Source organism: Rattus norvegicus, chromosome 11 (genome assembly GCF_021556685.1).
Source record: "Rattus norvegicus strain SHRSP/BbbUtx chromosome 11, alternate assembly SHRSP_T2T, whole genome shotgun sequence".
Classification (NCBI taxonomy): domain Eukaryota; kingdom Metazoa; phylum Chordata; class Mammalia; order Rodentia; family Muridae; genus Rattus; species Rattus norvegicus.
In genome coordinates, this window is record NC_141544.1 from 83968175 (window position 1) to 83983209 (window position 15035).

General features: G+C 48.9%; 1 protein-coding gene across 1 annotated transcript in view; it reads left to right on the top strand.

The window, feature by feature from the left end:
* Positions 1-6932, top strand: part of Tmem44 (transmembrane protein 44) — a 35701-nt gene extending 28769 nt beyond the window's left edge. The window contains 2 exon segments of the mRNA NM_001447343.1: positions 3147-3179; positions 6093-6932. Coding sequence (NP_001434272.1) covers positions 3147-3179; positions 6093-6200 — 141 coding nt within the window. The 3' untranslated portion in view covers positions 6201-6932.
* Positions 6933-15035: the final 8103 nt, after the last annotated feature.

Sequence of the window (15035 nt, forward strand, 5' to 3'; positions counted from 1 at the left end):
GTGTGTGAGAGTGTGAGTGAGAGAGTGTGTGAGTGTGTTTGAGTGTGTGTGAGAGAGTTTGTGTATGAGTGTGTTTGAGTGAGTATGTATGAGAGTGTGTGTGAGAGAGTATGTGTGATAGTTGTGTGAATGTGTTTGAGTGTGTATATATGAGTGTGTGTGAGAGTGTGTGTGTGAGAGTGTGTGAGAGTGTGTGAGAGTGTGTGTGAGAGAGTGTGTGTGAGAGAGTGTGTGTGAGAGTGTATGTGAGAGTGTGTGTGAGTGTGTGAGTGTGTGTGTGTGTACTTTATTTTTACTGTATGTGTACGAGTGTTTCCTGCATACATATCTGTGTACCTAATGCATGCAGTGCCTGAGGAAGCCAGAAAAGGGCTCTGTATCCCCTAGAACTGGATTTATTTTCCAGATGGTTATGAACCATTATGTGATGCTGGGAATTGAACCTGAGACCTCTAGAAGAGAAGCCAGTGCTCTTAACTGCTGAGCCATCTCTCCAGTCCCAGGTGTGTGTATGAGAGTGTGTGTGAGAGTGTGTATGTGTGAGAGTGTGTGTGTGAGAGTGTGTGTGAGAGAGAGTGTGTGTGTGAGAGTGTATGTGAGAGTGTGTGTGTGTGTTTGTGGGACAGAGCCATAAGTAGCCCAGGCTAGCTTCAAATCTATATGTAGATGAGAGTGACCTTGAAAACTTCAGAGCCTCCTGCTCTCTGCCTCCCTAACACCAGCTGGGATGCTATTTTTTTTTTAAATTATTCCTGTGAAAAACAAACAAACAAACAAAAACATGTTTGTTTGTTTCTGTTTTGTTCTTGAAACAGAGAAAGACCTAAAACATTTTATTTACTGTTAGTCTTTTGGGAGGAGAGGGCTCTACTACAAAGATTTGAATTAAGTGAGCTTCTTAGGATGCTGTCATCAGTGGTTTAAAATGAGAACTTAAAGGCCAGATGGTGCTTCCCTGGAATCCCAGCACCGCAGGAACAAGGTAGAGAGGAGGGGTGCTGGTCTGAGGTTAGTCTGATCTACACAGAGACTCTTAAATTAACAACAAACCTTATTTAATCCTTCCAGCAGAGGGCGCTCTCCTTCACTCTCAAGCTGTCCCTGGCGTTGGCAGCTTGGAAAGCCTGTTTATAAAGTTTCACTTCAACTCAGCCTGGGAGACTCAAGCATACTTATTGGTTTGCTTGGCTTGAAATAAACTTTTCATTTTGGAATAATTTTGGATGTACAGATTTTTTTCAAAATTAGTACCGATTTTCCGTTTGCCCTTTGCCCAGCTGCTCTATTCACGTCTTACATAACGTGCTACATTTAGCAAAGCTGAGAAATGAATTCAGTACGTTTCTACCAGCTGGACTCCGGCTCTGTTTGGATCTCAGCAGTTCTCCACCAGCTGGAGCCGGTCCAGGATAGCGCACTGCACTCCGAAACATTCCTTAAAGAAACAAGTGCATCCTAACGAATGGGGGCAAATTGCCACTTACATTTTGCACGAATACCTGTATTTTCTAAGGAAAAGCAAGGTGCTTTGGAATTTAACTTCTCTTCTTATTTCCGCCACAATTTAAAGTTATAAGGTATTCTTGGCCCCTACTTTACATCAGCTTAATAATTTGTACCCCTTCTTATGAGTATTTTCCACATTTGCTTCCCCAGAAGAATGCCATAAAAAGACCAATGTGGCTGAATGCTTTCTTCCTGGGAGCCACTGCCTGGCTGTAGCTATCTGTGCTGTCACTTTGCTTCTGAATAATGCTTCCTCTCCTCTTAGGAAAAAGAAAAGGTGATCAGGGAGGAGACAGGGGAGGATAGGAAGGGACAAATAGGAGCAACGATTATGTATGTATATACACACATATATATACATACATACACATATATACACACACATATATATACATATATGTGTATATATAAATAAATTATATCACAAATTATATTATATAATTATATTTATATATTTTATAAATATATATGATATATATATATATTTCAGCTTAAAAAAGAAGGGGGGGTACATGCCCATAATCCCAGCACTGGGGAGACTGATGCAGAAGGATCACATTTCGTGCCAGCTTCTGCTACATACTGAGAGCCTATTACACAAAATTGATTGATCAATTGATTGAGAAAAAAAAATGGCAACTTAAGGTTAGGCTCTGGTAGAACCAGTAATGTTTGGGCCAGGTTTGGTGTCTCACACTTAAAGATCACAGCTCTTGGGGCTGCGGCATATTCAAGGCCAGCCTGAGCTATAGCAAAAACTGTAACAGGTCCAAGGCCCTGGGTTTCATGGCAAGAACCCCTCCCTGCAGAGTGAGAAGGAGGTTAAGGATTCTGCAGAGGTCGGCTGGGGCTGCTTGGAGATAGTATTAGGTTTAGTCATGATGTCACAGTTAGGACTTATGTACGGGTACTTTCTAAAGTATGTGAATGGTAGAAACTTTGCTTTCATGTGCCAATAGCCTTAAACCCGTTAGTTTCACAGACACCCACAGTAGCCTATCAGCCTAGGTTTCAGCTCTTGGGTCAGAAATGTCTCCCAGGCACCGAAGGAAGAGCCAGAGGCATGGGGCAGCCTGCGCTTGCCCCTCAGGGTCTTGAGTCGGCCATACTCGAGGCTTGGAGTGGAACCAGCCTCGCAGTAAACACTGAGTGAACCCAAGCTGCTTGGCAGGCCCGTACCTCAAGGATGAGATTTTATGAGCACCTCTTTCTTCGTTTTATGGGTTTGCTTTGGATCACCTCAGCTATGCCCTTAATGAATAGAAGAATTACTGTTATTACTACTATTATTAGAACCGCTTGCACCCATCATTTCTAATCATAGTAATTATTATGTCTCTGTAAATCATTTCTCCCAGAACCCACAGTCCTGCCTAGCAATCATGGTATTTGTTTTGTGTGTTGTTGTTGTTGTTGTTGTTGCTCATTTAACTAACTTACTAAATTAACTACTCTGCTAATAGCAGCCGCCTTCCTGCTTGCTGGAGTGCTGGAGTGTGTTCCCCCACCTCCCCCAACCCCCACCCCCAGGCCAGCCAAGGCTCTGGCTCTCAGCTCACCAAGGAGCTGAGGTTGCACTCTGCTCGGTGGCAGGGGCGCCATCTGTCCAACCTGTTGTCTGTCTCTTTTTTATCCCACAGCAGAAGTATTGGGAAGCCCTAAACTCGGAGCAGGTATGGACGAGTGTTTGGTCTCTTTCGGGAGGGACTTTCACAGCTTCCTTTTCCAATTTCTGTTTTTGTCAGGCTTCTGTGGATGGAGGGCATGACAATTCTTTTGGTTTAAAAATTGAAAAGGGGGGGGGGGCTGGAGAGATGGCTCAGAGGTTAAGAGCACTGACTGCTCTTCCAGAGGTCCTGAGTTCAATTCCCAGCAACCACATGGTGGCTCACAACCATCTGTAATGAGATCTGATGCCCTCTTCTGGTGTGTCTGAAGACAGCTACAGTGTACTTATATTCAATAAATAAATAAATAAATAAATAAATAAAAAATCGAAAAGGGAATGCATTCTGGAGATATGGCTCAGAAGTGTAGGACAGCTGTAAGCCCAGGACAGCTAAGTCCCAGTACTGCAAATAAATAAATAAATAAATAAATAAATAAATAAATAAATAAATAAATAAGAAAGAAAGAAAGAAAGAAAGAAAGAAAGAAAGAAAGAAAGAAAGATCAGGAGGCACACAAATGCGGGACCTGTGGGGCGTTGAGGTGCTCTCTTTCAAAGTCTTTGCCGTACCAGAGAGTCTTCAGAGTAGACTGGGACAACCAGGGAGGAGCCCAGAGGAGATGTGTAACCCAGTGAAGAGACACGGTTGGGGCGGGTCTGTGAGCTGTGGAAGAGCTGCAGGTCACAAGTGGTCTGTGGGGGTGTGGCTGCGGCCGGGCGGCGATTATGAGAAACAGCCACGCACTCTGCCGTTTTTCTGCATCCTCAGGCAGCTGGCAGTCTCCTCACTTGCAATACCAGATGAGCAGATTTCCTGACAGCCACCTGTGCCTGTCCCTCAGGAGTGTTTGTGACACAAGAGTACATCGTCACTCACCAGAATTAATTTGTGCCTTATTTCTAATTATGTTTTTTTTAACTGCTCAGAGCATCTCACCATGTTACCCTACAGATTCCAATGTCCGAGACTTCAAACGCCTTCTAAGATTCAATCCTCGTTAAAGGGTTCACCTGCTCGAGGTCGGGCTGTTTCTGTTTGTGGGCAGGTGAATCCATCAGGGTTAGCACTGATAACGTAAGAGGCGTTTGAGGAGTCGGAACAGTGGCTTTCAAACATCAGAGCATCTAAGAAGTTTGGTTATAACTTGTTAGGATGACAAACTGTCTGTCTCATGCCACCTCCAGTGTCCACAGAGCCTCTAACATCAGCCCAATGCCTGGTGGTGTGGTGCTTTTGACATTGTCAAAACATCCAGAGAACATTCTGAGATCGCTGATCTAGGACTCGGGTCTGTGCTATGTTCATAAAAGATGTCCAGGCCATCCTCAGAGGACAGAACAGGTCCCTGCTTCTTCCACTGAGTGCATGGCTCTGAGGCTAAGGGCTGCTGAGTTATTTTACAGAGAATCTTTGATGTGTGGAAAGAGTTTGGTTAGAGGTGCCAAGTGTGCAAACTATGCAGAAAGTTTGCAGAACCCCAGACAGGTACCCAGAGAACCAAGTTATGTCAATGCCAGGTTTGCAGGGTCTCTCCTCTCTCTCTCTCTCTCTCTCTCTCTCTCTCTCTCTCTCTCTCTCTCTCTCTCTTTGCACGCGTGTGTGTACACATGTGTATGCATGCATGTGTGTTAAATCTCCTGCCCTCACGCTGGTTTCGCCCCCCACACAGTGGAGCTTTCAGTCAGGGATTGACAGAACAGCCACCATGAATGGAGCAACTCCACCTCCCTTTCCATCTCCCCCACTTCTTCCCTCAACAATCCCTGTCCTGAAATCTCCTCAATGAATAACGTTCATGAAAAAGAGCAGTGGCCGTGCTCAGAGCCATGCACTCAGTGGAAGAAGCAGGGATGTATGTGCACATGCATATGTGTGTGCATGTGCACGCATGGGTGTGTGTGCATGTGTTTGCATATGTGTGTGCATACACCTGTGTATGCATGCATGCGTGAATGTGTGTGTGCATGTAAGGTTGTGCAGAACATCATGCACTCATATAGGCCAAAGGAGCATGTCCTCCTTTATCACTCTCCGCCTTATTCTTTTGAGTCACAGTCTCTCCACTAACCTCATGTTTTTCTGTTAGCCTGCAGGCAGCAGATCCCAGCAATCCTCCTGTCTCTGCCCCTGACATCACTGGGATCGCAAGGTTCCAGACTCAAGTCCTTGTGGTTGTGGGGAAAACACTCTTGACATACTGAGCCATCCATCCAGCCCATTGTGGGGTTTTTAACCACCAAGAAGTAGATCTTGGCGCTGTCGTATCTGGGCGAATCATTAATTGAATTAGGCTTTTTATTCAGAACAAAGCCAACATTTGTGTTTTAGAGCTAGGGGCATTACATGAGAGCCTTGAAGGTCTTCTGCAGGACTTCTCAGAAGTGACCTGTGACAGCAGTCTTTTCTCTGAGTGCATATGCATGTCTGGGTCTAGGATCCTGCCCAAAGAGGTCTTACAGCCCAAGCCGATGTAGTCCACGGCCACTGCTCTTTTTCATGAACGTTATTCATTGAGGAGATTTCAGGACAGGGATTGTTGAGGGAAGAAGTGGGGGAGATGGAAAGGGAGGTGGAGTTGCTCCATTCATGGTGGCTGTTCTGTCAATCCCTGACTGAAAGCTCCACTGTGTGGGGGGCGAAACCAGCGTGAGGGCAGGAGATTTAACTGAGTGGTACAACATTCGCCTCACATGCTTGGGCCCTGGGATCCTTCCCCAGCACCAGTGATGTTAATAAAGCTATATTATCTCTCTAGACCCTAGAACGCAGGCCTGGCTGGCTTGTCCCTACTGACTTTCCCTTGTCTTTGCTGTGGTCACAAGACCCAGGATTTGGAGTGCTACTTGGGATGGTTGGGCTGTAAAAGTTGGAAAGGATCTGTTTATAGCAAGAAACCTTTTCTGTCTTTCCCCATAGTGGGACCCTGAAGACGTCAACCTGGAAAGAAGAAAGGACACGGAGTTCCTTAGATCCCAGGTGCACAGGGCCTCTTTGAGCCCAGTGGACTTGACCTCTGATGACTAACATCTTCAGGAGCCAGGTCATCAGGTCGGAACTCAAAGTCAGGCATCTCTCATGGACTAGATGGACGACGACACCACCCACATCAGGAACGGAAGCTGCTCCAGAAGCTTCCCAGGGAGAGAGGCGCCCTGAGCTGTCACTTAGCTTGGCTAACCTACACCATAGCTCAGAACCCTGTGGACAGATCTGCACATGCCCAGTTCACAGGCGGATCCTGTTTGTAAGGCTTTCTTCCAAACGACGTGGGATCTACTCCCACGAGATTTCAAGCGTAAATATTGTTTGCTTAATAACAGGATCGACCTCACCAAGAGCTACTATTTGGATCTCAGCAGAATGCATCTTCAAGACTCAGCTGAGCTCAGGTGAAAGACTGGGTCCACCAGCTCGGAGACCTGGGCATATGTATGGGAATTGGCTTCTGCCTTCCAGTCAACCCATCATGGGCAGGACAAAGGCAACCACTACCTGCTCTGGAGTATCGGGACTCCCTCCAGCCTGGGAAAGTGTACGAGGGGGCTGGGTGACGGGGTCTCACGTGCTTTAGCAGGTAGCAGAACTCACGCTCTGCATAAGGGCACAATGAATGTGAAGTGCACTTCCAAGCCCGGCCTGGCTACTGGAGGATGATTTTAATAACATGACCATGAGTGAGGGGAAGAGTAAAGGGAGTGGCCTGGCTGGGGTGAGCACTGGGGGGTGAATAAATTTAAAATGTCTCACTTTGGAGAACAGGAGTCAGTCTGCATCCCAGCACAAAGGGCGGACACAAGGGGACCTGAGGAAAATGCCAAGGAGCATAGCTGTGCCTCCAGCTGGCCCGTGAGCCGTCCGTGACTCAGCCTCAGCTGCCCAGCTTCTCCTGAGAGCCAGTGCAAGTCCCAGCAGTGTGACGAATGGGGTGCCAGTGGAGACTGGTTGGTCGTCCAGGTTTCTGCATAGTTCCTAATTCCCTGGGTGACCTCTAAACTAGAATTCAAAGCCACTTTATCTGCTTTGGGTCCTCAGCTCTCTTGTGAGGTGGCTTGCTGAAGTCAGCTTTGCTTTGTAGTCTTTGTCGTTATTATTATTATTATTATTATTATTATTATTATTATTATAATATAGGTACACTGTAGCTCTCTTCAGACACACCAGAAGAGGGTATCAGATCTCATTACAGATGGTTGTGAGCCACCATGTGGTTGCTGGGATTTGAACTCAGGACCTCTGGAAGAGCAGTCAGTGCTCTTGACCACTGAGCCATCTCTCCAGCCCCTGCTTTGTAATCTTTAATCAGTGAAACCACTGTGAGGAGCGGACGGACCCCGGAGGATGTGATGAAGTGGAACATTCCAGTCTGGAAGATTCCAGCCCGGAACATTCAAAACTAGAGGCAGGGAAGGGTGGAAATCTAGTCAAGGAAGGAGAAACCTGACGTGGCCTGAATGGCTGGTGCGACGTAGTTCTGAAAGGAGAGAGCTGGCAAAGACCAGGCTGTGTGGAGATTAGGGAGTTAGTGCTGAATTCTGTAGCCAGGCAAGACACCAAAGCAGGAAGGTGACTGACTTGCTCAAGCAGACCGCAACTAGTGAGTTTCTCATCCCTGGTTTTTCATGAAGTAGAAATGAAGTCAAGGGCATGGAGCAAACGTGAGACATGTGCTTAAAGAATGCTCCTTAAAAAAGAAAAAAGAAAAAAACAGGGACCGTAAAAGGCCAAGATAACCTCAACAACATGCCCTTCCTACCTCTCAGCTTTGCAAGTGCTGGGATTTACAGGTCCCAGCAACCATGCCCAGTCTTTCACTTTACAGATGAGGAAACATGTTTAAATACAGTATCACAAGAAGTAGCGATAATATATGGTAATGAAGGCCCTGCTTAAAACTCCTGGAGTTTGAGGTGTGTTACCCGCCCGAGAAGTCTGTATGATTTAAGGAGAGCTCTCATTACTAAGTTCTCTTAAAAGGTTGCCTGGAGGGCTGTGGCTTAGCGGGGTGAATGCTTTCCTGACCTGTACAAGGCCCTGGCTTCTCGTACAGCATAATTGGGGTAGAATGATAGACACCTGGGATCTGGGAAGTGGAAACAGTAGAAGTTCACGGTCATCTCTTTTTAGCTCCGTAGCAAAGGTTGGCGTGATATATATGAGACCCTGGGATGGGGGAAGAGAACAACTGTACAGACCCTGAACTAATCCCCTTAAATCCATCCAGTCACTCCAGAAAGAGGTCATGAGGACCATCTGATGATATATGCACGGCTCTTACACTGAGGAATGAGTTACTCAGCTAAGGAGACTCTGGGTGCAGGAAGGTGCATGGCCTGTCTCCTGTGCCAGGTCTGAATAAGTGTGTTGTCCTTCCCCTGTCCAAGTCACAGTTTCCCGTCTATAACAAGAAAGGCCAAGCCTGGTGGCTCACTCTTGGGAAGCTGGGACAGGAGGGCTTCCACAAGTTCAAGGTCAGCCTGTCTACTGAGACCCAGTCTCAAAAAAAGACCAGCAAACCAGGCTAGGTGTGGTGGTTCATTCCTTTAATACCAGCATCTGGGAGACAGAGGCAGAAGGATCTCTGTGAGTTCAAGGCCTGCCTGGTGTACAGAGTGAGTTCCAGGACAGTCAGGGCAACATAGTGAGATCCTATGTCAAACAAAACAAGAAACAACCAGCACTGAGCTGGGGCTATAACTACAGTACAATGGTAGGGCACTTGCCTAGCATGCAGGAACCCTTGGGTTCCATCCACGACATGAAAATAGTTAGACTTCCTTTTTTCTCTCATGACTATGCCAGTCAGCAGTCCACACATAAGACTGGCATCTTTATAAACACCCGGAAAGACGTGCTATATGAAGGTGAATTTCATAAACACCTTGAAAAACTGTTTCAACTTATTTATTTTTAATTGGTTGGTTTCCTGAGACATGGTTTCTCTGTGTAGCCCCGGCTGTCCTGGAACTCGGTCTATATGGCCTCCGTTAAAGCCACCGGCTTATTTTTGTTGTTTGTTTTTAACAACTTGCATATGCTGCACCTGCACCACGGAGCATATACGGAGGTCAGTGTGACAATTTGCATGTGTCAGTTCTCTTTTTCCACCATGTGGGTTCTGGGAAAGCAAGTGGTTTTACCAGCTTACCCCACCCCCACCCCACTCTCCCTGCCCCCAATCTTCTTAAATTTGATTACCTGTTTGAGATAAATACTCTAAAGGTAAAATATTGCTGAGTGGATTAGTAAATACTGAATCCCCGGTTCAAATTCTAGTATCGAAAAAGGGTCAAAACCTTCATGACACTTTCCAAGTTCCCTACACATTCGGTCCCTGCTCCTCCACATTTTGCCTGTGTAGACACTTACCAGCTCTCTTCCACCCTCTCACCTTTTTCTGAAATTAAAAGACTATGCATGGGTAGAGGGGGCTCTGCTTACAACAAACCCAGATGCCCCGCAGTGTTCAAAGCTCTTTAATTAGTGAGAGATGATCTCTGACAAGTTCAAGACTGGTTCAAGAGAAGCCTAATAAGGAGTAGGGACTGGTAGCACTGGCCTGTAATACCAGTTACTCCAGACCAAGACAGGAAGCTCTCTGGCAAGATCCCCAAGCTCCGGGATAGCCTGGGTAATTTTTGCAAAAACCCGGTCTCGAAGGTGGATTTTTTTTTTTTTAAACCAAGTGGATGGAGCTATTCTCAGAGACAAAGCGCGAGCCTAAGTCATGCTCTGGTTTCAATCTCCAGAGCCGAAGAATGTCTAAGAACGTCTGCTTTCTGTTTGCCTAAACCTGACAGCCAGAACGGCGCCGAACTACGGCTTCTGAGCAAGGCACGACATTAAACTCCTGGGTTCCTGCTCCAGTCGCACCAGAACCGGGCAATGGCCGCCGTTGGAAGCGGAGACCGGGGCATTTCTTCCTACTCCGCAGGGCCTGGCTGAGGGGCTCTTCTCTCCCCTGTGGGTCGCTGCGTGTCTTCTGACTCCGAGGCTCAACCTCGACAGACCTCGGGGGATAGCAAGTTGTGTCCTCCAGCAGCAGGGCCGCACAAAGCCAGACCGAGCCCGAAAAACTCCAGTTGGGACCATTGCTCTACCGCGGGGCACTTCCGGGAAGGGAATGGAAAGGGGGTGGGGGGAAGGGGCCGGTGCACGCGCACCACGCTGCCGCCGCCGCCTGTGCGTGCAGCGCAGGCTCCTCCCATTGGACGTCTAGCTCCGAAGCTCCTGGCCTTCTCAGCCTGGGCACCGCTGACTTAAGTGTCTCCCCGCTGGGGGGCAGAAGATGTTAAAAGATAGTCAAGGCTATTCTGTACATGTGAGACTTATATATCTATATAGTATAAGGCTATTTCTGTGTGTTTGCGACTGGCCAATAGCGCGAAGTTGTACCGCGTTCAACTCTTTTTAAAAACAAAAATGCAAGTGTATGACTTAACAAAAGAAAATCAGATCGTGCCAAAGTTTATAAGGAAAACAACGGCGCTCTACCCACACATCCCAAAGAACTCCACTTTAAGTTTCCTTTGGGTATTTTGTTTTGCCTCCAGCGACAGATACTCGTGTCTTGGCACAAGGTCAAAATGTATTAACAGTAAATTCAAAAGCTACTTGGAAGTCTAGATTTCCCTTGGTAGCGGACAATCGGCAAACCCAAGTTCTTTTATCTGGATCTTAGTTGCTAGTACTAGCTCTCAGCCCACACACCCACACCACCATGTAATTGTATGTATATTGTATGTGTGGGTTTTACACAACAGCTACAGCGTGGGGTGGGGGGGGGACGGAGGGAGTCAGAGGTTTTACTGGAGGCAGAGATTGAGTACAGCAGTTATAGCAGGTGGTAGACAGATGCTAAGAAACACAATCTGAACATTAGGCTAGAGACAGAGAGCTGAGCCATAGGGTCACAGGGTCCAGCCTCACTGCAGAGGCTCAGCTCAGAACTGTGGAGGTGAGGTGAAAGGCCTGATTTGGACAGATGAACAGGTGGGCTGACAATGGCGATTCTAGCAGTGGAGACTAAGCTGAGCTGAAACCCTGGGGACGGCAGAAACTTGGGTGGTGGTACATCCTTTAACTCAGGAGGAAGAAGCAGGTAGATGAGTTAGTTCCTGGACAGCCAGGACCACATAGAGGAATCCTGCAGTGAGGAGTGGGGGGCCAGAAGAGGAGTCATTGCCCCATTGGGTGTCCTTTTTCTGTAATCGGGGGTGAGAGTGGTGCATATTTCGTCGGTCTATTGTGTTTCAAAAGTTATTGGGCCTGGATTTCCATATAAGGATTTAATCACACCCAAGCGATCCTATGTTCCTAACCTATGTTGAACATTTATTTATTTATTATATATGCGTACACTGTAGCTGTCTTCAGACACAGCAGAAGAGGGCATCAGATCTCATTACAGATGGTTGTGAGCCACCATGTGGTTGCTGGGATTTGAACTCAGGACCTCTGGAAGAGCAGTCGGTGCTCTTAACCACTGAGCCATCTCTCCAGCCCCACGTTGAACATTTTGTAAGTGTAAGTTCTTGATTAAGTCTGTGCCTCATGGGTGTTGCTGGACTAAGCTGGTGTTCTCAGGTCGCCCTGCCTCTCTGCGCATGCAGTCAGAATGGAGACAGTGATGCTTGGTAAGTGGAGTTCCATACGGCAAGGCACAGCCTGGAGGCCGCTGTCTCTCGCACTGTGGAGTGACCTAGAGCAGGGCACACAGCATGATCTCCACTCATGCACCTGATAGGCAAGCACAATGCTACTTAGCTTCATCCCCAGATGAAGGTTCGTCAACCTGCTTTCCAGCAACAAGGCTGCCAAGGCTGTAAGTTTCTTAGCTAGATTACCTCCAGCTTCCATTAAGCACAGGTTAAGGAGTCCCAGCAGTTAGACAGGGACGTTGGAGGATGGAAAAAGTACAATCAACCTGTTACACATTCAGGCACACAGTGGAGGCTTCCTACCAGGACCCGCTGGTAATTCCTTAGCTAGACCCCAGCTTCTGAGTTCTAGGGTCACGTGGACCTAAGCCCCCTCTGACCATCGTCCGCCTGGCAATCTCTACTGCTCTGCCCTGACCTTGATGGTTTCCTCCATTCTTCTCATCCTGCAAGCGCCCAGTACATGGAGCCTTTTAGGCAAGCCAGGGGATCCTCTAATGCCACAACCAAAACAAAAGCTCACAGGCACTCGTTCCCACCCTGCGTCCCAGGATGCCAGGCTGCATATGACAAGAGCAGGGTCTGGAGGTCCTGACTAGCTAGCACTGCTCATTGAATGTGTATTCTCTAAAGTTCTGACATTCAGATACAGGCTCTTAACCTCCTCCCTGATGATTTCCTAGGTCTGGACAGGGCTGTGTGATTCTAGCTGCACAAATGATTTCCCTACAGGCAACCCAGGGACACTGAGAGACATTGTATTCTCAGCACATTTCCCTTGTTTGTTTGTGCCACAGGATCTTGCTAAATAGCTTAGCCTGTGGCTTTCTATGTCAGCCAGGCTGGATTGGAAGTCAATCCTTCTGTCCCAATCGCTGGAGTTTTTCGATTATAGGAATGATCATACTTCACCAGATAACAACATTTAAATGATTCAGAATGAAGCCTGGGTTCAATCCTTAGCACTCTGGGGTAGGACACAAAGTTACCTAATAGGAACAATTAACGATTGAACTTTAACGAAGACATGATATTTTGCATTAACCTTAAAAAGTCATAAAGCATGGCAGGTATGTTGGCCCAGGCCTTTAGTTCTAACTCTCAGGAGGCAAGAGGCAGGTGGGTCTCTGAGAGGGCAGGGCCAGTCTGGCACGCATGGTGAGTTCTAGGCCAGCCGGAGCTATATAGTGAGAGCACATCTCAAAATGAAAGAAAGAAAACTGTAACTGAAGAGCACACTTAGATTACCTTGAAATCATTTGGGCTTTGTACCTGAGTGGATTGTCTCTTCTCATAACACGAATCTCTAAGTTTAATTTTACTAGTTGAATTCCTCATTCTCACATGGCTTAAAGAAACACACACACAAAAGCACCACCTCCACCACCTCCACCACCACCACCACCTCCACCACCACCATCACCACCACCATCACCACCTCCACCACCTCCACCACCACCTCCACCACCACCTCCTCCACCACCACCATCACCACCACCATCACCACCACCACCACCACCACCACCTCCATCACCACCATCACCATCACCACCACCACCACCACCATCACCACCACCACCATCACCACCATCACCACCACCTCCATACCACCACCACCACCATCACCACCACCACCATCACCACCATCACCACCACCACCACCACCACCATCACCACCACCTCCACCACCACCACCACCTCCACCACCACCATCACCACCACCACCACCACCACCACCACCTCCATACCACCATCACCACCACCACCACCACCATCACCACCACCACCATCACCACCATCACCACCACCACCACCACCACCATCACCACCACCTCCACCACCACCACCACCACCTCCACCACCACCATCACCACCACCACCACCACCACCTCCACCACCACCACCTCCACCATCACCACCACCTCCTCCATACCACCATCACCACCATCACCACCACCACCACCACCACCACCACCACCACCATCACCACCACCACCACCACCACCATCACCACCATCACCACCACCACCACCACCACCACCACCATCACCACCATCACCACCACCACCACCACCACCACCACCACCACCATCACCACCACCACCACCACCACCACCACCACCACCACCACCACCTCCATACCACCACCACCATCACCACCACCACCTCCACCACCACCTCCATACCACCACCACCACCATCACCACCACCACCATCACCACCATCACCACCACCACCACCACCACCTCCACCACCACCATCACCACCACCTCCACCACCACCACCACCACCTCCACCACCACCATCACCACCACCACCACCACCACCACCTCCATACCACCATCACCACCACCACCACCATCACCACCACCACCATCACCACCATCACCACCACCACCACCACCACCATCACCACCACCTCCACCACCACCACCACCACCTCCACCACCACCATCACCACCACCACCACCACCACCTCCACCACCACCACCACCTCCACCACCACCACCACCACCACCACCACCTCCATACCACCACCACCATCACCACCACCACCTCCACCACCACCTCCATACCACCACCACCACCATCACCACCACCACCTTCACCACCATCACCACCACCACCACCACCACCTCCACCACCACCATCACCACCACCTCCACCACCACCACCACCACCTCCACCACCACCATCACCACCACCACCACCACCACCACCTCCATACCACCATCACCACCACCACCACCATCACCACCACCACCATCACCACCATCACCACCACCACCACCACCACCATCACCACCACCTCCACCACCACCACCACCACCTCCACCACCACCATCACCACCACCACCACCACCACCTCCACCACCACCACCACCTCCACCATCACCACCACCACCACCATCACCTCCACCACCACCACCTCCACCATCACCACCTCCACCACCACCTCCTCCATACCACCATCACCACCATCACCACCACCACCACCACCACCACCATCACCACCACCACCACCACCACCACCACCACCATCACCACCATCACCACCACCACCACCACCACCACCACCACCATCACCACCATCACCACCACCACCACCACCACCACCACCATCACCACCACCACCACCACCACCACCACCACCACCACCTCCATACCACCACCACCATCACCACCACCTCCATCACCACCA